Here is a 25,960-nt window from a genome sequence, read left to right as displayed (position 1 = left end):
CGCCAGCGGCAGAGCGAGCTCGAGTGGTCACGATGGAGGCAACGAGCTCGAGCGACCAATAGTGGAGGCAGAGGCGGTGACCGACGGTGGAGGCAGAGGCGGAGCGCGTCGTCCGCGCGGCGTTCGCCCCCGCCCACCGCCGTCCTTGGCTCCCCTCCGCTGCACCCAGCCGGCTCTGTCCTCGGCTGTTGCCGTCCTCGGCCCCTCTTCGTCGCCGCCACCAGTGAGCGATGGAGCTGAGGGGAGGGAGAAGAGAGGGGGGATTTGGGAAAGAGATAGGATAGAGAGAGGTAGAGAGGGTGAAATGACATGTTTGGCCCATTGATTTTTTTTTAAAAAAAAAGAAATTTCTGACTGGATTGCCACGTAGGACCAAAACCACTGCGGATTGAGCCAGGGGGTTATTTGTCCGATTTACATAGTTCGGGGGTAAAGGATGTCCGGTTTTGCGGTTCTGAGGGATAATTCGATCGACCGTGATAGTTTTTTTTTTGGGGTGGGGGGTGGGGTGGGTTAATTCGTACTTTTTCCAATAGTAAAATAATATCTTCTCCAGTTTCTACTTAGCTGCACTGAGGTGCCACCATCACTACACTCCACAAAATTCAGGTTACCCTGATGAACATAGCCCTAACAATAGCAACTATTTCAGTTCATATTTCCGCACTATTTATTGATCCATGGAACTATTGGTATGCTACAACACATAGAGCCATCGATCACGCAAATGCAGGACCACTGAATTTGTGATCACAAAATGTCGTCCTGAAGAGTAATTGTCAGAACAAGCCCAAAATGTTTGCTGGGTAGGACAGGCAGTTCCAACTTATGAAACTCCTTACGAACTATCTTCTCCTTGTAGTACACGACACCCGGAATCGCCTCTTTTCCGATCATCTCAATGTCGTCGATCTTGAAATCCGACAACTTGCACACGAACTGGTCTGGCCTCTTCTGCTGCTTGAAGTTGGCTGACAGCATGGCATTGGCTTTCGTATCATAGGTCCAACCATTGTCACCTGGCTTCAGCTCCACCCAAGCATCAATCCAGCCGTCAGGTAGAGGGAATGGACCATCTACTTTGTCTTCCCAGTTCATGTCGCCGCAGAAGATTGCATTGCGCAATTGTCCAAGAATCTCCAGAGACTGCTTTGCCTGAGCTACTCGCTTCTCGCTGTACTTCAGATCCCACAGAGGAGGTAGAGGGCAGGGGCTCTCTAGGTGACTTGTGCCCACAGCCAAATGGATCTCTCCCGTTTTGACGACCGCTACGCATAGCTCCCTCTTCATTATTGATTTCGAAAATGGGATGGGGTTCGATTCGCTCACCGGTAATTTGCTCATCTGCATTTGTTTGCAATTGAATCAGATTAGTGAAAGAAGTCTAGAAGAAAAAAACTGTTGCAACCGAAATTAGGGACAGTCAGTAATGCTTTTGAACAGAAAAGGTTGAGGCTCTAAGCAGAAAAAGATAATAAATTCATGGTCCCAGATATATAAAACTCCTCTGTTCATAAAAGCCAGGTTGATAACTTGCTCGTGGTTCTTTCTTAGTTTCTTTTGATGAAATGTGTTAGTGTTAGCAATGTGAAAAGTACTTCATTGTTGTGCGCCTTAACAGTAGTAAGCCATGTAACACCAGGTCTAGATGATCATATGGCAGAATAACTCACGTTTTTTCTAAAATGGCAGGATAGTGGTTTCGGTCGCTTGAGATACAACTTCCCCTGCGCCGAGTTCCTATGGGGTAGCACTGGTCCAGTGAAGTGCAAGCTTTTCCTCTCGCTTGCGCTTCGGCGGTACTGTTAGACGGCCGATCAAATGTGCAGCCGTGGGATGGACAGTCACACCATTTGCCCTATGTGTGCGTAGGAACTGGAAACGGCTCACCGTATCTCGGTGGAGTACATCTTCGCGCGACAAGTTTGGCACAAGCTGCTGTCCAAGATTGGCCTGGCCTCATTCTCACCCTGCCAGCAAGCTTCGCTTCAAGATTTGGTGGGAGTCCTCTCGCAGGAGGGTGTAGAACCACAACAGGAAGGGGTTCGATTTTCTCGTTCTCCTTGTTACCTGGCACCTGTGGTTGGAAAGGAACGCTCATGTCTTTGAGGGGGTACTTTCCATGGTGGACACAGTGGTCGATCACATCGTACAGGAAGGGCAACTTTGGATTGCAGCAAAGCCTAGTCCCCTAGGAGCTCTCCTTGGCATATAGACAAAGGCTCTCTCCCTTATTCCCTTGTTGTTTTCCGGACCATGGTTTGAAATTTCAGTAATTTTGGCCCCCACCGGCAAGCACAAATCTCCCCAAAATTTTCGGTTTTTTGTCAAATATTTATAACTTTGGTCAAATTTTGTTCAAACTCAGTAAAAAAATATGTTAAAAATTCAAACAATTTTGGTCAAAAGAACCTGAAAATCACGAAATTTTCAAATTTTAGGCAACCACCAAAATTGCAAACCCTGTTCCGGAGCCCAGTTGTGTTTCTTAGTTAGCCTAGTGTGCTCTCCCCCGTCTCACCTCTAACCCCCCCATGACCAGCTTCAGCGGGCTGTAGTTGTAAAAACTCTTTTTTTTTTCCTTGCTAATATATCAATGCGTAAGGCTTTTTCGCGTTCAGGAAAAAAGAAAGAAAGAAAGATAAATTGAGGTGGCACTTAGATAACTAATGCACTTTATCTAAAAAGAAGTAAACTAATGCAAAACTTGCAATTGAACTCCTGACAATTCAACTGCGACTATCATATTAACGCTGACCTTGTGAGACGTTTAGACCTGACAATATGGGAAACGATACAAGTGTGAAAGAGCTTGCATCATCATCCATAATTTCTGCTGCCATTGCATATATTATATTCATGATAAAAAATGGATATTGCTGGCTGCTGAAAGTAGAGAGAGAGAGAGAGAGAGAGAGAGAGAGAGAGAGAGAGAGACCAAAGAGTTCTGTAACTTCCAGAAGCTTCAACACATATGGTACTTGAAGTTTAAGAGAAGCGTTACCTGCATGCAGAAATGTGACTTCCGCATAGCCATCTCATGTGACAACAGGCATTTATATTCTTGCCACCACAGTCCGATTTTTCCATAAGCTGATATATGTAAGGTGTAACCTCCTACAGTTCAACATTGATACAAGGCCCATTAAGAAAGAGGAAAGGGATAATGCACAGTTTGAATTCTGTACCTGGAAGCATATGAAGTCTGGGTTGTGAAGTTGAATAAGATCTCCAAGAGCGCCCAGCCTTCTGTGCAGTTCAATATCCTCTCTGATCCAGACATTGTATGTCATGATTTTGAAGGTCTTCTTGTTTAAATTATTCTCAAATTTTTCTGCATGACAAGATTTGTATTTTAGTGTGGCCATAGCGAAGAAGAAGAATAAAAGTACAGCTTTGAAGGAAAAATAAACTTCTAATTATCTAGATAGATAACATAATCACACACATATGTAAAATTAACTACCAGATTTGGTCATATGAGAACTGCGGCAACTCCAAGATATAGATGCAAAATACCCGAGCAATTTGCATATCAACTAGATCTTACACAATTGCTCAAACAATTAATAGGAAGAAGCACCGAAAGAAAAATATTGCATGCTTATGGCAATTTAGTAGAAAACAAATGACAGAATGAACCAGGTGAATAGTATTCTGTATCAAGAGAATATTAAATTCAGATCACATAGAGCAAACAAAGTATTTGTCTCATCATACATCCATCAATACTGCACCCTCCATTAACAAGTAGATGTCGTTTTAGGATGCGTACAGTCAAAGGAAGTCTTAAATCACTAATATATGCAAAAGTATTAAGATTTGGCATGTAAAAATGATATCAATAGATTTGTCACAAAGAAGAATTTAAAAAACAAATGACTTAACATTCGTGTTGAAGACTCTGATGATCTAAAAGACAAGTAAATAACGACTGGAAGGATTGATATAAAACAGAGAAAATGTACTTTCTCTAAGTGTATACACCAAAAAATTTGTGCAGAACACTCCAATCGGTTGGATAGACTGTAAAATGGCCTCCAAAGCATTAAGTAGCCATCTCTCCTTTATTTATATATCTTGTACCCTATAAGTTACAGTTAATTCAACTACTAATATATACCAAAACCAAAATTAAATCATTCCATGTATTCCCGTCCCCTCCACTCCTTCCATGCTGCGTCCTATCCATCTCAATTGTGAGGTGCATTGCACGTGCAAGATCACAAACTTGTAATTAAATTAGCTCATCATATGTACCGCAATTATGCAGCGTGGCCATGCAGAAGAGGTAAAGAATTAATAGCAATTTTGCAGTCGCCATTAACATTACTACCCGTTTCAGATCACATTTATTCTGCTGTTGCAAAGAGGAATCAGTAGATTCAGAAAGAGTTAGAATCTCTCGTACTCGGGTGTATCGTATCCTCCAATTAAATCTATACAAATTAATCGACCCCAAATCGAAAGCAACAGCAGGGGTAATCGATTCTGGACACAGCGAAGAGGGAAAAAAAAGGCTGCGAATCTTGTGATTCCGGAGATCGATTCGTAGCAACACAAAGCCCTCAAATCAAATGTACTTTTCTTGGCGGCGGCGGCGTCGGAGGGACGCGGCGAACCCGCCCCATCTGCCCCCTCGCCCTCCTCCTCCTCCTCCTCGTCGGCGCACGCCTCGCGCACCCGCTTCTTCCTCGCCCTCGGAGGAGGGGGCGAGGAAGCGGGATCGTCGCCGTCGTTTTCGGCGTCGACCTCCACGGGGCGCGCGGCCTCGCAGGCGGAGCAGACGCCGGAGCCGCTTGGGTTGAGGAGCGTGCACCGGGCGCAGGCCCACGGCGGCGGCGCGCCGCAGGAACCGCAGGGGGACCCCGCGGTGGCGGCGCAGGCGCAGGGATCGCACTCCCACGAGGCCTCCGCCGCTGCCGCTGCCGGCGGCGGCGGCGGCGCCGCCGCCGGGGAGAGGGAGAGCATGGTGGTTGGGGGAAAGGAGTGGGGTTTTTTTGGGGGTTTGAGTTGTGGAGAGAGAAGGAAGACGATTGGCTTTCCGAATTTGAATTGGAGCTATTCTGGGCCGTCCGATGAGCCCATCGGATGGCTCCTGATTCTTAGCATCTTTGCGGGTGATTTTGCCATTTTTGGTATAGGGTTGGTAATGGGCCGGGCCGGGCTGGGCTTGGGCAGAGCTGGGCCATGTCTGATCCAAGCACTAGAAATTCCTTGCTCGACGCATGCCGACCTTCTTGAACAGTGGAGGGTATTTTAGATGTCTATCATGTTATTAATATTTATTTGTGCTAATTTAGACGATACATGGTTTATAAAAGTATATATGAAAGTATAAATCTTAAGATCATGTCATGAAGAATGTCTAGAACCTCTAAAATATAGGGCCAGCCGTGCAACCAGATTCTATAGAAAAGAAAATGGAGTAAGTTGTTCAGGATGTGAGCGTTTCGTTCCTTCCATGGATTCTAGGCAAGCAAGATCGTCTAAGAATTGAAGCCTCTCTCGGCAAGACACCAATCAATCAATTTCGATTGGCAAGCATTGCCGGTACCAAAGTATTTATAAGTGATATGAGAAATTTTATGGTTTTCAAAATAATATCTCGAGGTACTAAAACTTTACGATACAAATTTTGTTACATATCAAATTTTATATAGAAAGCGTGATGCCTTCCGATTACCTTCCTCAAGAATGAAAAAATTACTCAAATGGTATAGTACTCTTGCTGCTAATAGCTGCTAATAGAGTAATACCTCATTTCCACTGTGCATTGCAGAAGCATCCAATGAGCCATGTCCACTGAATTATGGGGGGAAATAATTGAGATGGAGACAAGGGGCAGAGCATATATCCTTTTGGGTGAAAGCTACATTTCACTTATCTTTTTCCATGGCACTATCGATCGATCGATCGATAGAGAATAGCTAGCAGTGTGTTTCCAGAACTCTACAACATCATCACACGCTATTTTCTTCTGTGCTGATGAAAACGAGTGACTCAAGTATATATGGTTTCAAACAAAAAGAAAGAAAGAAAACGAGTGACTCAAGTCACTGTTACGTTCCCTCCATTAATTTGTCCAGCCAGTTCAATTTTTTTCCCCCACAAGTTCAGGACAGGAAAAATGACTACAAATTTAGGGATGTGATTCATTTTCCTTATTAAAAATCAATTTTTAAGAAAGAAAAAAAATAAACGGCTCCAATCATAGAAGAGGTTACTGTGTCCAATCTACCACCTCGTAAGAACATGGAGAACCCAACTTTTCGGTTCTTATATATTTTTCTTCGATTCTATGACTACAATTTTTAATATATATATATATATATATATATATATATATATATATATATATATATATATATATATATATATATATATATATATATATATATATATATATATATATATATATATATATATATATATATATATATATATAATAAATTGTTTATGTGGCCTAAAAATTTTATGACTTGTTACCGCTATCAGAAAATCCCCCGAACATAACCTAAATCTCACTATATATGAAGCTAAAACTCAAGGCTGACGAAACTCACGTGTTTTGATTATTGACTCAGCTTGCGTGGCTCCCTTAACTATAACAAAGCTGAATCTTCCGCGAAACTGGACTACTAGTCTTTACGTCTAAAAAATAATGTACCCCAAACTTTAGTCCACTCGTTGGTCTTGTCACTAATTAATAATTAATCTCCGAAGGATGAGCATGAATCATATACTATATGTATATCACATTAACAAATTCCTAACCCTTGGGCACCAAGAAAGATGATAAAATTAAGGATAAGACTTTTTGGCCTGCATTAGTCGTCATTTCTTAACTGCTCATGCAACGACTTTGCATAATTTCCCCATAAATGTTGCAGACTAAGGCCCTATTTGATTCAGCTTGGATTATTATAATCTAGATTATTAGGAGTAAACTGAAACAAACAAGTAGATTATTATGATAGATTATTATAATCTACTGAAACAAGTAGATTTGGAGGAGCTTTTTCTAGATTATTGAGTGGCTAAAGACTCACTACCCTTACATGCCTCTAATAATCTAGAGAAACAAATAACTTCTAGTTTATTTTATGTCAGCTTATTACAATCTAGCTTAAACTAATTTGATTTAATAATTTAGATTACAATAATCTTAAACTGAAACAAACAGAGCCTAACACACTACACCGCTAATGCTAATACAGTATGGGCATGTATAATTGTATATGCTTACTCACCGATGAGTCAGATTGAAGTAGCAAGCATATATATGCACATGGTGAGACGTCCTCAAATAATAATAATAATAATAATAATAATAATAATAATAATAATAATAATAATAAAACCGTCGGTGTGACCTACTACAGGACTTAAAACAACAAATTAAATTAAATTTAACCAATAACTTTCGGAAATCTTCTATACTCAAGTCATGTCATCAACTTGTTAATCTTAAGTTGGAATGATCAGTATGCTCCTTCAACTTAGACAATGCATGTGGCTTGAACTAATACAAGTAGGTGATGGTAGTTTGCCCTTACTTTGGCTACGTTTTATGACCACCCGGAAAACGTGGTGGTTTATTAATATATAATTAATTATGTATTAACTAAAGATAACTTGAAAAATATGTTAATATGATTTTTTTAAAGCAACTTCCGTATAGAAAATTTTTGAAAAAAATACACCGTGTAGTAGTTTAAAAGCATGCGCGTGAAAAATGAGATGGTGAGTTGGGAAAATGAAGAAAATAACTCAATCTTGTACTTTTTGATTATGTAAAAAAACTATTAGATTTCTTGTCAAATAATTAACCTCTTAGATCGATCTATTTCCTTGTGTTTAAAATGTAGAGTAAGTTTTAGATGTTTATGATAAAATCTACTAGAAATGTTTTCTATCTAGTCACACAATCACAAGCGTATGTTAGCATTCTAAAATGCCATTTTGAAGCTCAATAACTCATATATAAATAACTTTGTTATTTTTCATTTATACTCTATATCAAAAAATATAAATGTTATTTGTGGGGGAAGAATAAAATAAATTTTAAAAGCATGTTAGGTTCGATTTTATGGATTTTCACTGGTTTTCATCCGGATCCTCAAACAAACAAGTATATGTGTCTGCAATGCTCCCTCTATTTAAAAATTTAAGAAATATTTCTTTTGTTACCAAGACAAAATTTTTTTAACTCATTTATCATGTGATAAAACTAAGGAAATAGTATATGCGTGTATGCAACCAATAAATATTAATACGACTCCTTACCTTCCGATGAACAATTTAATTTAACACATAAAAACTACAAATATAACCTTAGATTTTGAGAAAAAAAATAAAAATAAAAAATTCGAAAAAGGATATTTTTTTTAAAGCCTGATCAATGCTTAACCGTCAGTCCACAGAGCTCCGGACACGTGTCCCAAACAGCGCAGCCACGTCACCACCGACCCAAATATCCCAACACCCAGTTATCGCACCAGTATTGAGCCCTCTCAACATTACTTCCCTCGCTGACATGTGGGCCCTCTATCCAATGAGCCCACCTGTCAGTGACTCAAAGTCAGATGGAAGCAGGTGAGAGGATGCTCTTCCAGCAGATACCACTCACTGTTCGAACGGACGATACTACGGCGAGCATCAGCAGCAGAGCACACAGCAAACAACCCGGAAAGAGAACCCAATTCCAATCCAAGCGTGTCAGACTTATCCAAAAGGGACCCCCAGCTCGCGATCCATCCATCCGCCACCGTATTTAAGCGAGCCATTTCGATCATTCGAGACCCCACCGAAGCAAGAGAGAATTTTGAAGACAAGGTGAAAGTTTGAAAGGGGAGGAGCAGCAATGGCGGACATCGCGCTGCTGGTGGTGGAGGAGTTCGAGAAGATGACCAAGAAGTTGAAGCAGCAGAGGCAGCAGCAGGGCCGGATCAGCGAGGAGGTGCCCGCCGGGGATGCGGCGGCGGCTTCGCGGGCGGGGGAGTGGGGTTCTTGGGCGGCGGCGGCGGTGAGGACGAGGGTGGCGGCGCTGAAGGAGCCCGCCGCCGCGCAGGGGCTCGCCGCCGTCGATGGCTTCTTCTCCGCTTGATCTTTCTTTGTTTCTTCTTCTTCTTCTTTTTTCCTTTGTTGGGAAGTGATTTGGTGAAGCAGGCCATATCCAATTTGGAGGATTTGATTTTGTTTTTTCTTTTCCTCTTTACCAGTATGTGATGTGTACATATATCGACTTTGTGAAGAAATCGCAACTTTTTCTCCAGTAGTTTGTTCACTCTGTTCATCACCATGGCGACTTTTTTATCACTCAGTTCATCAGTCATCAACGTGGTTGATGAGAGAGAGGAGAAAGGAATCTTAAAATTTTATCGAAATTTCACTGAAAAACATCCAAAGTTTTGGCTGTGAACGCGATAAAATTTTCACGTTTATAAACACTACAGACCCTTCAGTTTCATCCCAAATAGTCCCCATCGTCTAGCAAGATGATTTCACACTTTTTTTTGAGGGAAAACTAAGTTTCCATTAACCCATCGATGCGGTCAAGTCACCCGCAACCAAGCTTTGTCCAAAGGATTTGCATCTGAGCACCATTGTTCCATTCAATCAATCTATGAGTACATTTTTTTATTGCAAGAATTCTAATCCCAGGGAAGAACGACGCCGATGCCAAGAAACTTTTGTTTCGTTTCAGATACGACATGCTAAATCATACAGGAGGACGAGTAGGAAAAGGTGCTCAGAGACATTTCATATGTAATTCTTTATAGCAGAATCTAGAATTTTTTGGTTATCGGTTACCCTAATAAACCAAATCCGAAACTAAGATTAAATTTTCAAACTTAGAAGTTGTTTTTAAAAATATTTATTCCTTTTATGGCTTTTAAGTCGTTAAGAATATAAAAGTGTTAACTACAAACTATTTTTTTTTCTAATAAACCGTTTTATCTTATTAGTAAATATAGGCAATAAATGAGAGTCTTTATAAAAAGAAAAAAAACCCTGCAAAAAAAGAAAAAAAACACCTAAATTAAACATTCCCCACTCCTCACCCCATCCGACAGTGACCTCTTCTGCATACTTGGCTTGGACCTACATGCCAGGGACACTTGATCTCATACCCCATCCAAGTGAGGAATTTCACATGAAGAGTTTTCAGAATTTCCACAATAAATACGATAAGCTTTCAGAAAAAAGACCCACCACATTGCAAGTCATGGATTTCCCAGCAGTTCTGTTCGGTCGTAGTGTCGAAAGGCTCGCAGAAACTCGAATTCGTTCATCACAATCCTCACTGTCTCACTGAGCAACCTCGTTCCATTTGTTCAATTATACTTAAATCGTCTGAACTTTACACCATTCCTCGTATCAAGTTTCTTCTGTACGGGATTTGCATAAAACGTGCCAAATCGTTTCAGGCAGTTCACCCTGTCTACTGAAATTTGTTCAGATCATCTCAGACAAGATATGCCGGTATCTGCCGTAGTCCGACGTCGTCTTGAAGGTCGGCGTGAACTCGGAGAAGAAGCTCAGCATGGCGGCGAGGTTCTGCGCGCTGTTTATGGCCACAGCTTTCTCCAAGAACAGGACAGGCTGCACAGTTATTACCTGGAACAGTCACCATGTCTAGTTAGTTAAAGAATGGGATGTGACAACGTTTCTTATGCAATGCAAGCTTTCCATGCCTTTGTGTATTGCCATTACAGTAGTTGTGTGCCTATAATATCGGCAGAGATAGTCGATTTTGTAAGTCATTTCCATTATCCTAAAAAAATGTATCACCAGTGCAACCACTTTACTAGTATGAAGTGAGCAACGGAAATTCAGAGAGTAAATAACTTCACTTTTTACGAGTTGCAAACTTGCAATGCATAGGAAATACGAACATGATGATATAGTGATTTTATAAATTTGGAGCAAGATGGGAGAAACGTGTGCGCCAGTTGGCAAAAGAGTACCTTGTATTTTCTAGCGTAGCGAAGAGCCTCCAGGTGGTATCCGTCTTGCAGTAACGCAGTGACGTAGTCATGGTGCAAGCCCCGCTCTCTCAGCATGTCCACGCCCAGCTTCCTTGTCGGAGAGTGTTGTTGACCTAATTCCATGAGTTGCATCGCAAGTTCCTTGGAGGGTTCTAGGATCTGAAGGAATTGGTAAATGAACAAAAATATAAGCATTAATAGCTGGAGTGTAGCTTGTAACATCGGAGTGTGAAATGTTGTTATCTAGAACTGTCTTGCATGGTATATGTTGTGGTGACAACTAATTTTGGGAATAGATGCAAAAAGATTTTGGTGGGAAAGCTTTTGGTAAGCCACCGGTGGCATCAAAACTCAAAAACCTTAGTAATCGAGGTTAGCGGAAATCCGGTGCCCACGCTGAATTTAATCTGTCGCAGGGACCAAAAGGGGGTGTCAGTTAGACAACCATGATTAGTTAGTTCAGGCTTATACTACAAAGTCAGATCTAAGAGTTCTTCCATCAGACAAAGTTCAGGTGTGAACAGATTGAACAAAAGTAAGTAGCAGAAAGAAAGTATATAAGATTGCAATGCAAAGAGCCAAAGACTATCTCTTGAAGACGTACACAAATTTTTAAATGAAATTGCGAACAATAACACCACCTCTTTTCTTTTTGTGTATCTTGCAACGCAAATTGCTAAGAATATTTCCACCACATTTTCAACTTTGTGCATCAGTCATTTGTTAAGTATGTTGACCCTCAGCTTATAGCATTGTTCACAAACAATTTTATGAACGTTATCCTGAACATTTACAATGAGGTGAGAACACCATAGTAACATACTGACCTTGTTGGATACAAACAAGGCTATTTCAGGATAACGGTTGCTGCGGGCCAGCAGTGTTGTCATCATCACAAAAAGGTTAGGAGGAGCCTTCAACCCAGCTCTTGAGACACTGCAAAATGCAAATTAAGCTTTTGTTATTTGTCTTGTATTATCCTTGTGGAAAGAAAGGAAGTGTTGCATAAAAATCTTAAGAGCACCCACCATAAATGATGCACTAATGTGAATAAAATAAAAGAGGAAGGTCGCTCGTGGCTACAGTTGCCCAATACATGTCTACTGTCATTAAAACAGTCTACTGATCGAATCCTATAAGATGCTAGTGATGACACTGATGTGGTCATTCTTTATAGTGGTGTACTTTTCATGCTATAAAGTATAAACAATGGATCAAGTTACCACGAATAGAAATTTAACTACAGCAAATATTCCACAAAGTTTAATGGTTACTAGCTAGTTATATACGACACTAAATCAACAAGAAATACCTTCGTAGAAACTCCATGATGATAGAAATAAGATACGCAGGATCAGCCATCATTTCGTCTTCAACAAGTACAAACACAGACTCAAACATTTCACTTGGTGAAACTGCCACACTAGCAACATGTGATCCATGCTGCGTTGATGTACCAGAAGCCAATGGTCTGCTATCCTGCCCCAAAACTTGTGGTTTTCTGTCAGGAGCATCAGATGCTCCTGATGCATCGATAATATCATCAGAATCAGATGATGTATTTAACAGTGTCCTATCTACATGTTCTGCCAGGTTAGCAATTCCATGCTCAACTTCTGAATTTGACTGCACAGGTCTATTTCCATCCCCACTTGCTGAATCTGGGTTCACACCGGGCTGAACACCGGGCTGTTGGTTTTGCTCAGATGTTCTCCTAACTGCAGGAAGACCACCTCCCATTTTCATCAGACGAGAATAGGAATCAAGAACAACATCCATTGCCTTTGCAACCATAGTAATTGGTCTCCTCTCCAGGATGATAGTCCGGACTATAGCAAGGCTTAGAGTCTTAACCTGAATCATAATAAGAGTTGGTACGGATTCTACAGAAGTAAAGTACCAAAAGATTTGTATAGTAACTGTAATTGGCAAAAACTAAACTATTGTATCATATATGAAAAGCAATAAAAATTACCATGCTAGGGTCAGACTTTCGTCTCTGAAGGAATTCCAGAATCAAAGGAGCATCAGATGTACTAGCGGCAATAGCCTAAAATTCCAGTTATGCATGTCAGGGCAAAAAATTATAAACTAAGGCATCAAGGAATTGTCCATTAGCAATCTCTTACCTCTAGGTCTAAATGAAGTTTCCATAAGAGCCCGTTCTCAACATCACAGACGAGGTCAGGAATGAGAAAGCTCCAACCTTCTCCATAGAGAGTCCCACCATATGCACTAGATTGGCTATCTGGAGGTTGAGCTGATTGCTTATTATTGCTAGGCAGCCCCCTCACAAGCAGCGGGAGTGGTGCAGAAATTGGTGCATAAGAGTCCATAAAAACATCATATAGTATGACAACCTTTGCATCTATTTGGTGAACCATGATTATGTTGTCAACCGCACTAACTGCAATTCTACTTGAATAAGTTGGCAGAGTACCCTGAGATGACAAGTCATGAGTTAGGGGATTAGGATTACTTTGTTGCAGAAAAAGAAGGATGCTAGATGGCCAAAATAGATTAGTTCCTGTTTGATGGCTAGTGCCACTGGAAAATTGGGTGTAAGTTTTGGAAATTCTTGGGACGCTGTTTTCTTATGACTAAGTGACAGGAACTCAGTAAAACTTAATGCAGGCATCAGTTTCAGCAAAACATGGTGTGCTTAAGCATTAACCTCTTCTATCAACTTTTGTGAGAAAAGCATAAACCCAGTTAGAATCCATGTTATTGTATATAACAGTAGCACTACGTTTATTCCCTAAATTTCCTGGAAACTAGGCAGGTCCAATATGTCGAATTGCCAGCAATTCTCCAATTTTCAAGGAAGAGAAGAAAAAAAGACTAAAAACAGCATGGGATGTATAGCATGCAAATTTGATACTTCTATTGCAGGCAGCTTCACAAAAATAGCCTAGAATAATGGTAGTACCGGCAAAATTTGCAGCATTGAATTTCTTTTTTTTTTCAATTCTACATGCATAGCCATCATAATATATCACAAAGAAGATGGGTGCATAGGGAACTTGGCTTATAGTCCAGAGTTCAGACCTGTTGTACAACAGCATCACGGTAGAAACGATACAAGTTCAATGTCATACTAACTCTGTCAAGCTGCAAGCAATAAATCCTACCATAGCTGCAATATTTGAGAAAACATTATAGGATGTTTCAGTGAAAATTTGTCTGAAAAGAAGATAAGGAAGAAAAGGTTATACACTGTTACGGTATGAACATCATCAGCAGCTAGAACAGGTTTGTTGTTTGCTTCACTTTTAGTCATTGTCATCTCAAACTTAGGCAATTTGACAATCCCACCAGCAGAAAACTGACAGAAAAAGAGTAAAATTTAGCAGGCAACTAAATACAAAAACATTTTCTTTGTTTGAATGTTAAATAAATATTGATTAGAACAGATAGTCTTGTTTTTACTCTATATACAAATGTTCAACCCTAGTAAATTATCTATATGTAGAGTAGATGTTTCTGTCAAGATCAAGGAAAATTCTTCAAGAATTGTTGCTAACACACGCACAAAAATCTTTCCTGCAGAAAAATTCAGCCAAGATTCACAATAAGAAAACCCGTTTCATGGATAAAATAATATCCCATATATTTATTGGCATATGTACTTTTGCTTTTCTCCAATACTTTATCCAAAATATTTTCAGATATACAGTAGTTAGTAAATAACTAGCATAAATTGCATGAAGAAAGTAAGTTAGATAGAAAGATGGGAAAGAAGTTCAAAAGCAGAAGCTTGCTTTAAAGAAAAGCAGTAGTTCTTCAGTTTGATTATTTGTTTGTATGTTCAATGAGAATATGGAGCTAGGGCTTTCTGCTCTGGTTATAAAAAATAAAAATTTATTCCTTTATAGGGGCAGGTTGTCTAGAATGGGTGCCATTACCTGATATCCAGTAAATAGTGTGCATTGCATTCCTGAAGCAAGAAGAATCAACCTACTTTCATGAGTGTAAAAATACCAGCTCACATTGATCTTCTTTGAGTCTACCAAGTGAAGAGCATTTGATTGAGGTTCATAAGCAAACAGATCCAGGCCACTGCAATAGAAACCCACATTGTAAATGAACTGAAGAACATGACTGCGATCTTTTACACAGAAGTACAGGACTAAAGCAGCAAATACAGTTCAATTTCCTAAAGTTATCAGCCTATTAATAGCCAGCACATAGTACAAGTGACCCTATATGACAAGTTAGTGCTATTGATAATGCAGCAGCAACACATTCCATATCTCTCCATTCCAAAATAGATGACGTTTTAGAATGTGCGTAGTCAAACCTCAAAATATTAAATCATTAATATGTACAAAAATGTTAAGATTTGGTATGTGAAAATGGCATTAATAGATTTATTATGTGAAACACTTTCATGTGGTTATATTTTTTACAAGATATATGATTAGAAAAAGTAAGGATCAAACATGTACAACTGGAGACTGTGTCGATGCCCTAAGCACCAAGTAAAAAATAACAGAGGTAGTACCTTGTTTTTATTATTATGACATCACAAGTGGGGCAGTCTGTCCAAAAAAAGCCAAGTATAGTTTCAGAATCAGCTCTGCACTTTTTATTACAGGTTTGTCCTGTTTCCCTATTTATAAATTCAACCTCATGATTGGATCGTTGTATCCCTATGGCTTTCAGATCCAGGGAATATCGAACTGATAAAACAGGTCCATCATTTACAGGATCAGAGTTCGGAGGTCCAGCTGGAGTAGATGGAACTATCTTCCAGTATAATATCTGTAATGATGGGACATACCTCTTAAGTTAATAATTATATAAAAAGAGAAAAAAAAGTCTACTAATTGGATGTTCATATACCCGATCAGCAGTTGGAGCGATAAGGAACTTATTAGCATCATCATAAAACAGCCCACGTATGTCTGGTATGTCACATCGTAGAGGAGGATGTTGTACATAAGCATGAGACAGAGCACCAGGGCTACCCAAACCTCCTTGCATCTGATTGCCTAGCATTATTCATTTACTCAAAACAGATCAGATAGGTTGTTTATTTGATATAGAGCTTCCATTACATGATGGCAGAAAAGGCACTGCTTTCAGCATGCTGTGCACTCGTGCAGTTCTTTTTATAGGGTAGAGTCCAATTTTTGCCATACTCTTGTTGGAGTCCAATTTTCACCCTAAACTCAAAAAACAGTTATTTCCCACCCTCAATTTTCAAAACCAAGCAATTAACACTCCCAAACTTCCCCCACAATGCTTTTCATTGACATGGCTTTCACTAATATAAATTCCTATTAGGTAGACCCAACTGGGTGGCGTCATGTCACCAAAACAGGCATAATACAAGTCTATACTACTGGAAGCCGCTGCCATAGCAATGAATACCACTATAGAATGTGGCCCAGGGTGCTATTTGCCTGGTTTTGAAAGGTGAGAGTTTACAACATCTGGTTTTCGAATTCAGTGTGAAAAATGGACTTCAAGAAAGAGTTCAAGGGCTAAAAGCAGACTTGACCCTTTTTCCAACTATACGATAGTAAAGCACCGCTTATGAAGTTGTGATTACAAAATAAAGATCCATATTCTAACCTGAGAACAGCAATGAAGACACTGAAAGCAACAAATATCAAATTCCGAAAGCTTTAACTCCAGAACTTCAAGCCTTGCGCTTGACCTTTCAGGATACATGAGAGAGAGAGAGAGAGAGGGTATAAATCACAACATCATTAAAGTTAGGCTAAAATTAATTCGGTTTTGAGACATGAAATAACATATAAAAATTAAAGATGGCAAAGAGTCGTTAAGTTACAAAACAATGCAGATTTATCCATTATGTATGTTTCATAGTATTATGGCCTCAATGTCCACAATGCAGCAACTGCATTGCCAGGACCACAACAGCTGCAACAATTCAGGAGGTGTTTATAGACGCTATCATTTTATTAGGTCTTAGGTGCAATGCATGATAATCTGTCTGTTGAAAGCATAACTCTATTAGATCAATCATTTTCATTAAGTTGTTAGGGACTAGACTCTAAAAGGAAGACAAATTGCATGCGGTTGATGCAAAGGATGAAATGAATATATATCCCATCTAAAGTCGTATTTTCCCTAGTCTCTATCTATCATTCTCCCAGTTCCCTGATCCTTTAATCCATGCATTCAAGCCTCTTTCTCCATCATATTTACTCTGTCATAATCCATTGGATAGAAACAGAATCGAGGAAAACAGGGTCAATTTCTAGATGGGAGGAAGATGCAACTTTGGGGGGCAGACACGGACCTTAGTTTGTTTGGGTAGAAAACTAGAAATAGAATAGAGAGTAGGGACAGATCTCCAGAGGGGAGAGAAAAGATGAGTCTGGAGAAGTGTATTTTATTTCGTTCTTTTGATGGAAAAGTAGCAACCTATCATGCACCCTAACAACTTCAGTATTGACGCCAATAATTACCAAATAACTGCCCATAGTATATTTTACCAACTAGAGCCCCTATTGCACTACCTCCTGCTGCAACAAAAGCTACAATATATACCGAACTGGACATCTGCGCCGTATACGGATGTAATAGCAACACAAACTCCAGTTACCAACATAAGGACAGTTATTTGGCCCTTTGCATTTAATTAAATTGGTTACTTAAGTATATGGATGTAATAGCATGATTTTATGGGATCACCCTGTTTGCTTAATGACAAAAAAATTACCACAGTCTGCATGCATGATCTGAGTGCTAGAAACTCCTTAGCACACATATTTTGTTCAATCTCAGGGACCTTTTCTGCTATGCACCTCCCATAATCTTTTGCCTGCATTACATAGCAAGAAAAAAAATAGAAACAGAACACTCACGTCATAGAAAAACAAGAGCGGCTCGTAAGAATATAATCATTGATTATCCTATCAGCTTCACCAGGCTAGATGGAGCTAGCATTTTGAAATGTTTTCACAATTAATGCAATTGAATTTTTTTTAAAAAAAAATAGTGCTGTGGATTGCAAATGATGTTCTGACTTCGTTCACAAAGGTGCAAAATCCTTCGGAATTCTTCCCGCTTTTTAGGTAGGCATTGGGCTACTTGCTGTCACACGCAGGTCTCCAAACAACTACAACCATGACTAAACTGCTCCCTTACACGCAGGTCTTCTAATGAGCAAGAACAAAAGTTCACGACACACTAGTGGCATCAAATTACATATGAAGTGAACTACTCCTAGCTTGCAACTAGGGATGAACTCATGAACGGACACCAATTACAATGAATTGGCATCTGCTACCCCCGTTCCCAATCCAGGTCAAACCAAACCCCCGCATCCACCGCGGGGAAACCGCACAACTCCACCGGAATCCACCAGCGCAGCAACTAACATCCATGGATTCGATGGGGAAGAGAGAGAGAGAGAGAGAGAGAGAGAGAGAGGATGTAATCGCCCTAATCACGGCACAGAGACCGAGAGGCGAGCGAGAGGAGCGGCACCTGGGACGCGCAGGCGGCGAGGATCCGGGCCAGCGCGGAGGATGCAACCGCCGGGTTCCTCTCCTTCATCCAGGCTCCTCCGGCCGGATCACCACGCCACCATACCAGAGGACGCCGCCGGGGACGCTTGCCCTCCTCCGCTCCCGGGCTCGAGCCGCGCCGGCAAGGGGGACGTGGAGGCTCTCGGATCGGCGGCGGTGGGGAGGGGAGCTCGTCGGCGTCGCCACCGGCAGGTCCACGACGAGGAGGAGAGGTTTGGGGAATCGGATGGTTTGGCTGCGGCGAGCCGGCGAGCCGTCTAGTTTAGGGCTCCAATGGGCCGGGCTCGGCGTAAGGTCATCGGCCCAGTACACGGCCCACACAGCTATTGGGCCGAATGGACGGATGAGCGGTTGAGAGGCCCAAATAGTTGGGCCAGCCCAAGGTCGGATTTTAAGGGTGGCGGGCGGACTGTGTGGCTGCCGGGCGATTCCACGTTGGATAGAAATAGTGCACGTATAAGAATATTAGCCAGCTATAAACATATTTTTAAAGAGATAAAAGATAAAAGAGAAGAGCAGCAGGCCAGCTGCAGGACGGACTTCAAAATGTAATGTGTGTATGATAGATATGACCATATTATATTAATAGTATAGTAAGTAACTATTGAATGAATTAGCTATAGATGATTTGGAGGTAGGATTTGGCTATACTATTAAACTTGCTCTACGGCCTGTTTGTTTCCATTTAAAATTTATTGTAATCTAGATTATTAAGTCATATTACTATAAGCAAGATTATGATAAGCTGACATAGAATAAATTGTTGGCTGTTTGTTTCTCTAGATTATTACTCCCTCCATGCTATAATATAAGGCACAACTATTTTTTTAGATGTTCTATAATATAAGACATGTATGTATGTAGGCAATTAACTATGACCACTTCTTCAATAAATTATTACTTTTTTAAATCATACACTCTCAAGCTCTTTAATTTTATTGGATGCATGCATTGTATTTATTAGGATGATCCACCTATAAGATGATAATAATTATTTCTTGGTCTGTGGGTTAGGGATGGTTATGTCTTATATTTTGGAATGGAGGGAGCAGCTGTTTGTTAGTTGTTAGCTACTCAATAATTAAAAATAATGTCTTAGAGTGGATTACTATATTATAGTAAATCTAGCTTATAAATTATAATAATATATTGTAGTAAGTGTTTTACCTTATTAAAATAATCCGAAGTTGAATCAAACGGGTATAAGGACTGCGCTGCAAAATGTGAAAGACGAGGGGCTTTTTCGCAAAACAACGTCAACTAACCCACACACACCACCCTCAAACCCTAGCCGCCGCCGCCGACTCCCCCTCGCGCCGTCCCCGTCGCCGAGCGCCGCCGCCTCCGTCAAGCCCAAGCCCAGTAGTCCACTCCCAGGCAGCTCTCCCCTCTCGCCGCCATGGCGGATGTGGAGGCCTGCCTCCTCGCCCACCTCAACTCCGGCGGCGAGGTGCCGGACTCCCGCTCCTACGCCTCCTCCCTCCGCGTCACCCACGACGAGCTCGAGGCCGTCATCAAGAGCCTCTCGGCTTTCCGCATTGTCGACACCACGGTACTCCTCCTCCCCTCCCCTCCCCTCTCATCTCCATCTCCGAATTTATCCCCGGGCCTCCCGAACCCTAACGAGCTATCTGCCCCGCAGGACATCACCAAGGAGACGTGGGTGCTAACCGATGAAGCTAAGGGGTACGTCGCGGGTGGCTCCCCCGAAGCGCAGCTCGTCGCTGCAATCCCACCGGAGGGTGCCTCCAAGGACGTGCTCAGGGTGAGATATATTCTGTTTTTTTTTTCCTAGGATTTTTTTTTATGTTTAGCTGGATTGACTAGCTTTGGTACAATGCTGACGCTTGTATTCGTGCCCATTTTAGGAGAAATTGGGATCTGTCTTTGACATCGGCATGAAGACGGCTGCGAAGAACAAGTGGATTGGTTTTGAGAAAGGGAATAAGGACTTGGTGTTGAGAAAGGTAATTTAAGCTGAGCTCAATGTGCAGCTCGATTGGGAGATTTGTCCTTCTTATTGTTATTGTTCTTTGGGTGAAATGCGTTCCAATTTTGCCAATTTGTCAGTTCTTTGCCACAGAGGTAGAAATCGGCTGAACCTAACTATTTTGATATGCAGTTGTAGATCCGTGTTTACTCTAGGTCTGTTGGGAATGCATTTTAAGTGTGCTCCTGTTCTTTTATATATCTGTGGGCATGATAACTGACGTTTTGCTCCTTATTAAGGTTAACACCATCAAGGATGACTTGCAAGAGCAACTGAAAAGTCTAGAGAGTGGAGAGGTTTGTGTTGCTCGTCACTCTTATGTTTCATCTCACAATTTGCATTTTCATTGGAAACATTCACTGAATTGTGTATTGGCATAATATGAATGGTTTCGATGTTGCTTGTTGCTCATTATCCATCACACAGTTTTCATTATAAATATCACAAACAATTCTTAGGTGCCTAAGATCGTTGACTGGTTTTTATCGGTGCATAGGAGCCCATTTACCTCCACTGTTCCACAAAATATTGTGTGTTAATCTGATACGCATTTTAGTGTGCATCCTTTTAAGAATAAAACTTTTTTATGTAGGTTCTTTCTGACAAGGTGATTGATGATTTGAAAAGAAGAAAGCTTATCACAAAAGAGTAAGTGCCTCTTATTTGAACAAGCACAATCATTTTTTTTTGTGCTGTATATTGCAATTATTTAACTAATGTTTACATCTCCTTTAATGTCCTACAGGAAATCAATTTGGTATGCCCTAAAGAAAGGACCCCAGTTTGTCGCGAAGAGGAAAAAACTGGCAACTGATGTGACACAAGAGCATCTCAGAAGGTATTTGTGCCACTTCTCAAGATGGTTCCTTAAATTGTGCAGGACATGTTGCTGGTTGATTATATGATCTAACTCTGACATATCATGAACACCCATCTAAATAGAAACCAACCGCTCCAGATTGCCTTTTGGATTACCTGATCATTAGCTGTTAGTCTGTTACTTCATCCTATCAAAGTTTTCTTGCATCAGTATTGAACTATTTCATGTATGATATTGCTGTGAATTGTTTGTCTTTGAATATTCATATGCATATGGAATGTTTTGTATGCTTCGTCTTCACAACTTTTGGAAATTTCATTTCGAATTGTATTTTCTGTCTTGAAGTGGTGATTGGAAGGATCTTGAATTCAAAGACTATAACTTTGGAGCCCAGGGACAACCTATTGCCATTGGTTATGTGCAACCTTTGTTGGAGGTGGTTTTTGTAGCTCCAGCTCTTTGTATAGCATTTCTGATAGCTAAATATAACTTGAAACTAATGGTGTTTGATTCAGGTGCGAGAGGAAATCCAGAACATCTTTCTTCAGATGGGGTACAGTAAAATAGTTTTTCGTTACTTTCACTTAGTATGGGAAAATTAATTAATTCATTGTATCTATGAAACAGGTTCACTGAGATGCCAACTAACAATTACGTTGAGAGCAGGTGTGTTATAATGTTTATGCTCCACAAAATGGGCATAGTACACTCTCCGTACTCTGAAGTGGTCTGGTTGTTCCAGTTGATAATGATGTGTAAATAAAATAATATTAAAAGCGATTGCTATTTCTTTGTTAGCTTCTGGAACTTCGATGCACTGTTCCAGCCCCAACAGCATCCTGCTCGGGATTCACACGATACATTTTTTCTTGAAGGTAAAGGTCCTGTCAGTCTTAAGATCAAAGCTGTATGTACACTATATTAATTGTTCAAGTTCTGCAGCCCCTGCCGCTACAAAACAATTGCCTGAAGATTATCTTGAGAAAGTAAAGGAAGTTCATCAACGTGGTGGTTATGGCTCCAAGGGGTATGCTCTGGTGTATATTGTGCAGCCTAACGAAAAAATTTATAATACAATATAGCCTTTTGCAGATATGGCTATGACTGGAAACGGGATGAAGCAGAGAAAAACCTGCTTCGTACCCACACTACAGCAGTTTCAACAAGGATGCTATACAAGCTAGCACAAGAGGTAAAGTAACTGACAGATGGTCCTTTTTCAGTTTATAGTTCTACATTAAGTTTTATAATCTTAGTTTAATTATACCAGTGATTGTGATATCAATTTGTTTTTATGTTCTCTTGAATGATTCATGAGGTTTATTTTCTTCAATAATTACCATGAACTTTCAGAAACCTTTTGCCCCTAAGAGGTACTACTCCATTGATCGTGTTTTCCGCAATGAAGCTGTGGACCGGACTCATCTTGCGGAATTCCACCAGATTGAAGGTGTGTTCTTGTTTCTTGCCTATGTTTTGTTCTGTTGATTGAAATCTGGTCCATATCTTGGATATCATGTGGACACAGTGAGGAAGCTACTTACAGTTCCTTCTTTCAGGTCTCATTTGTGATTATGGTTTGACGCTGGGTGATCTGATTGGTGTATTGGAGGATTTCTTCTCGAGTCTAGGTGCTCAAACTTCAACTGTCATAATAATGATGTATCTTGGTTAAGTTTTTTAAATAATATACAAGAACTTCCTATTCAACAAATTAACCCACGGGTGCACATTCAGTAAGATGACTAATTTAGGCCGTGTCTAAACACTACTAAGAGGGCGGAGCCATATAGTGCATTTGTACACAAGTCTTCGAAAATTTGCTGTTGATTTGCCACCATGGTGATAACTGTTGCTTGAGTGATGCCTTGTTCATGGGTGCTTGTATTGATCTGAATAATGCTACATTTCTGGTGTAAAACCACGCACTAATGCAGACTCTGCTGGTTAATGATAAATGATGCTGTGCTTTATACATGGGAACACAAGAGAACCATTATATTTTTTTGCCTATTGCATCATCTCTATTTAGATTGTGTATTGCCAAGATAAATACTGTATTTCATTATGTATGTTGCCTACTTTTACACAACTCTAGGCATTCAGTCATTCACATGCTATACAATTGAACTTCCTTTATATGCCTATATTCTCTCTTGTCCTTTCTAAATTCAGCAGTCCTTTTTAAATTGGAAAATTTGTCTGCCTTTTAGGCATGTCAAAGCTGCGTTTCAAGCCTGCCTACAATCCATACACCGAGCCGAGCATGGAAATTTTCAGGTGACAGCTTTGATTGCTGGCTTCATGATTCTTCTAGTTCATGAATGAACTTTTTTTCACAATGTGTTTATAAACCATTCTTGTGTTTCTTTTTTCAGTTACCATGAAGGTTTGAAGAAATGGGTGGAAGTTGGTAACTCTGGCATGTTCAGACCTGAAATGTTACTTCCCATGGGACTGCCAGAGGGTGTTAATGTTATTGCATGGGGTCTTTCACTAGAAAGGTATAATTGAGATAAGCTCGAAGTGAGGTTTTTCTTATTTACATTTACCTGTTAATTTTGGCCTATTGTCAAAATCCTCTCTTTGGAATTCTTGTTTTTTTCATAAACAGTAACAATAAAACAAATCTTATACTAATTGAAGTGTATGCAATCCTTATTTTTGGCTGGACTAACAATTTTAAGAAATTTGTTCTGACTATACTGTTTTGACTAGGCCAACAATGATTCTTTACGGCATCGACAACATTCGAGACCTCTTTGGACCAAAGGTATTGTGCTACTAATATGCAGAGCTTTCTCCCGTTAACATGATCTTTTGTTCTCATTTTCTGATTTGTTTTTTTCCAGGTTGATTTCAACCTCATCAAGAGCAACCCTCTCTGCCGCTTGGGACTGCAGTAAAACCTTGCAAAAGTTGGTTGGAAGTGATTAAGTAACAAGATTTGTTTAGTTGATCAGTGGTTGAACGTGAAGAGATCATTTCTGGCTTACCTTGAAACACCAATACATGTGCATTTAGCAGAGGTTTTTGTATTACAGTTTTGAGTGATATGAGACTACCAGCCAATTTTTGTGTGTGTCCATATTCGAATACTTTGATACATTTTAATTGAGCACATCCAATGTATGAAGTGGTCATCTGCCGCTGCGGTTGCTTGAATCAAAATATGGACCATTGTTTTCTTTTCTTTGACAAACTTGGCGCTCCAAAAACTGTTGTTGAGAAGTGTCATCAAACAGGATGTAATAGTTATGATACTGATCTAAGATTAATAATATCTGCTGAAGCTGATGCCTTTCACACCTCACCTCCTTCATCAGTAGCATATAATTAATACTGCAAAACAGATTATTATATGTCGCCGCCGATCGATCGAGGAGATCTCTTTGTCGTACGTAGTACGCGTATATAACTCGGAATAGTCATACTTAGAGGTTGCTGTCGAGGCGAGGACCATGAGCTACGCGAGCTTTTATGTCATCCGTGCAATGCATTATTGGTGTGAGGGCGACCTCGATCGATGGCACTTTCAACTATTTTTTTCTTTCTAAAACCTCTTTTTATTCATTATCTAGAAAAACCTTTTTTTATTAAAATAGAAACTGATGAAACTTTATCTCAAACTGTAGCGTATGAAACCATAACGCTATTATTTGAGCTCTATTTGTACATGTACTATATAAACATATGCTAGCTAGGTACTTCCTCCGTACTCGTAAAGAAAGTTGTTTAGGACAATATTTAAGTCAAACCTTAGAAATATAAATCATGAATAACTCTCAAGTTGTTGAGTTTGAAAATATAAAAAATATATGAATAGATTTGTCTTGAAAAATACTTTCATAAAAGTATACATATATCACTTTTTAATAAATATTTTTTATAGCAACAAAAAGTTAAAGTTGTGTTTCAGAGACCGCGTCGCTGTCCAAAACGACTTACTTTAAGAGTACGGAGGGAGTATATGAGATCAATTCAATGAATGTAGGATGCCGTTGATTTTTTGACCATTTGTCTTTCAAAAAACTTTATGTTATTTTCACTTATTTTACTGTGATTTGATTTATCAACAAATATTCTTTAAGCATAACATAAATATTTTTATATTTGCACAAAAGAATAAATAAAACGAATGGTCAAACGTTGGTCGAAAAGTCAATAATGTCATACATTAAAATACGGAGGGAAAGTATATGCTAACAGGGATAATTTTGTGAAAATCTTATTTGTCCAATATATCATGCCACCATTTGGGATATATGTATATGATACGATCTATTTCTATGTGTAGTATGAAAACAGTGGATCCATCGGTCTCAAGAGAGTCATGGCCACAAGCTCATGCACACATTGCACATGTTTATAACACATGGACACCGTACACTGTATAATATTAGCCAGTAGCTAGCTTAGCAACCGCCAAATATGCATCGGACCCACTCTAGCTAGACAATGTCATTGATCATAAGAGGTCTCAGGTTAAAGCACCATACATCACTCGTTCAATTGGATCATCACCTCCATGCATGTTCTCTGGATATCATGAGATACTTCCTCTCAGCCGGCCCCTCAATTGGTTTGTGAGGCATATATCTTCCTCGGCTTCGGCGATCATAGGTGAAACCATATATGGCGTCAAGAT

At 40.0% G+C, this 25,960-nt stretch overlaps 3 protein-coding genes and 1 pseudogene across 7 annotated transcripts; 2 read left to right on the top strand and 2 right to left on the bottom strand.

The window, feature by feature from the left end:
• Positions 1 to 646: 646 nt before the first annotated feature.
• Positions 647 to 3,503, bottom strand: LOC4348569 (uncharacterized; annotated as a pseudogene).
• Positions 3,504 to 8,808: 5,305 nt separating this feature from the next.
• On the top strand, positions 8,809 to 9,277 carry LOC4348568 (uncharacterized). The gene has a single exon (XM_015757916.3). The coding sequence runs from the start codon at positions 8,867 to 8,869 to the stop codon at positions 9,107 to 9,109; it is 243 nt and encodes an 80-aa protein (XP_015613402.1). The 5' UTR covers positions 8,809 to 8,866; the 3' UTR covers positions 9,110 to 9,277.
• Positions 9,278 to 10,314: 1,037 nt separating this feature from the next.
• Positions 10,315 to 18,735, bottom strand: LOC107275261 (uncharacterized). 5 transcript variants are annotated; one of them, XM_026020775.2, is made up of 15 exons: positions 18,462 to 18,735; positions 17,692 to 17,793; positions 16,575 to 16,659; positions 15,840 to 15,988; positions 15,499 to 15,758; positions 14,900 to 15,053; positions 14,210 to 14,319; positions 14,043 to 14,130; positions 13,124 to 13,435; positions 12,970 to 13,044; positions 12,307 to 12,848; positions 11,822 to 11,930; positions 11,354 to 11,401; positions 10,974 to 11,153; positions 10,315 to 10,623 (listed from the first exon to the last, which is right to left on the bottom strand). In XM_026020775.2, exons 4-15 carry the CDS (start codon positions 15,978 to 15,980, stop codon positions 10,462 to 10,464), a joined length of 2,181 nt encoding a protein of 726 aa, XP_025876560.1. In that variant the 5' UTR covers positions 15,981 to 15,988; positions 16,575 to 16,659; positions 17,692 to 17,793; positions 18,462 to 18,735; the 3' UTR covers positions 10,315 to 10,461. The 5 variants fall into 5 exon arrangements, with proteins under 5 accessions (XP_025876560.1, XP_015614486.1, XP_025876561.1 ...); XM_015759000.3 differs by lacking the exon at positions 11,354 to 11,401; XM_026020776.2 differs by lacking the exon at positions 17,692 to 17,793.
• Positions 18,736 to 19,734: 999 nt separating this feature from the next.
• On the top strand, positions 19,735 to 24,625 carry LOC4348566 (phenylalanine--tRNA ligase alpha subunit, cytoplasmic). The gene is made up of 18 exons (XM_015757237.3): positions 19,735 to 20,054; positions 20,145 to 20,267; positions 20,371 to 20,469; positions 20,732 to 20,788; positions 21,085 to 21,140; positions 21,238 to 21,330; positions 21,658 to 21,748; positions 21,828 to 21,865; positions 21,940 to 21,978; positions 22,111 to 22,187; positions 22,255 to 22,339; positions 22,405 to 22,504; positions 22,666 to 22,762; positions 22,872 to 22,943; positions 23,526 to 23,592; positions 23,691 to 23,816; positions 24,031 to 24,085; positions 24,165 to 24,625. Exons 1-18 carry the CDS (start codon positions 19,902 to 19,904, stop codon positions 24,216 to 24,218), a joined length of 1,482 nt encoding a protein of 493 aa, XP_015612723.1. The 5' UTR covers positions 19,735 to 19,901; the 3' UTR covers positions 24,219 to 24,625.
• The last annotated feature ends 1,335 nt before the right edge of the window (positions 24,626 to 25,960 follow it).

This window comes from Oryza sativa, chromosome 10 (genome assembly GCF_034140825.1).
Source record: "Oryza sativa Japonica Group chromosome 10, ASM3414082v1".
NCBI lineage: Eukaryota > Viridiplantae > Streptophyta > Magnoliopsida > Poales > Poaceae > Oryza > Oryza sativa.
The sequence above is the reverse complement of the archived record's forward strand: the minus strand, read 5'-3'. Positions and strand labels throughout refer to the sequence as shown.

Excerpts from the sequence above, each read along its gene's own strand:
- LOC4348566 (XM_015757237.3), top strand. The coding sequence starts at position 19,902 with ATGGCGGATGTGGAGGCCTGCCTCCTCGCCCACCTCAACTCCGGCGGC. Across the intron at positions 22,340-22,404 it reads GGTGGTTATGGCTCCAAGGG|ATATGGCTATGACTGGAAAC; the intron begins GTATGCTCTGGT and ends AGCCTTTTGCAG. Across the intron at positions 24,086-24,164 it reads GAGACCTCTTTGGACCAAAG|GTTGATTTCAACCTCATCAA; the intron begins GTATTGTGCTAC and ends GTTTTTTTCCAG.
- LOC4348568 (XM_015757916.3), top strand. The coding sequence starts at position 8,867 with ATGGCGGACATCGCGCTGCTGGTGGTGGAGGAGTTCGAGAAGATGACC.
- LOC107275261 (XM_026020775.2), bottom strand. The coding sequence starts at position 15,980 with ATGCAAGGAGGTTTGGGTAGCCCTGGTGCTCTGTCTCATGCTTATGTA. Across the intron at positions 15,759-15,839 it reads TCGCTCCAACTGCTGATCGG|ATATTATACTGGAAGATAGT; the intron begins GTATATGAACAT and ends CCATCATTACAG. Across the intron at positions 12,849-12,969 it reads GAAAGTCTGACCCTAGCATG|GTTAAGACTCTAAGCCTTGC; the intron begins GTAATTTTTATT and ends ATTATGATTCAG.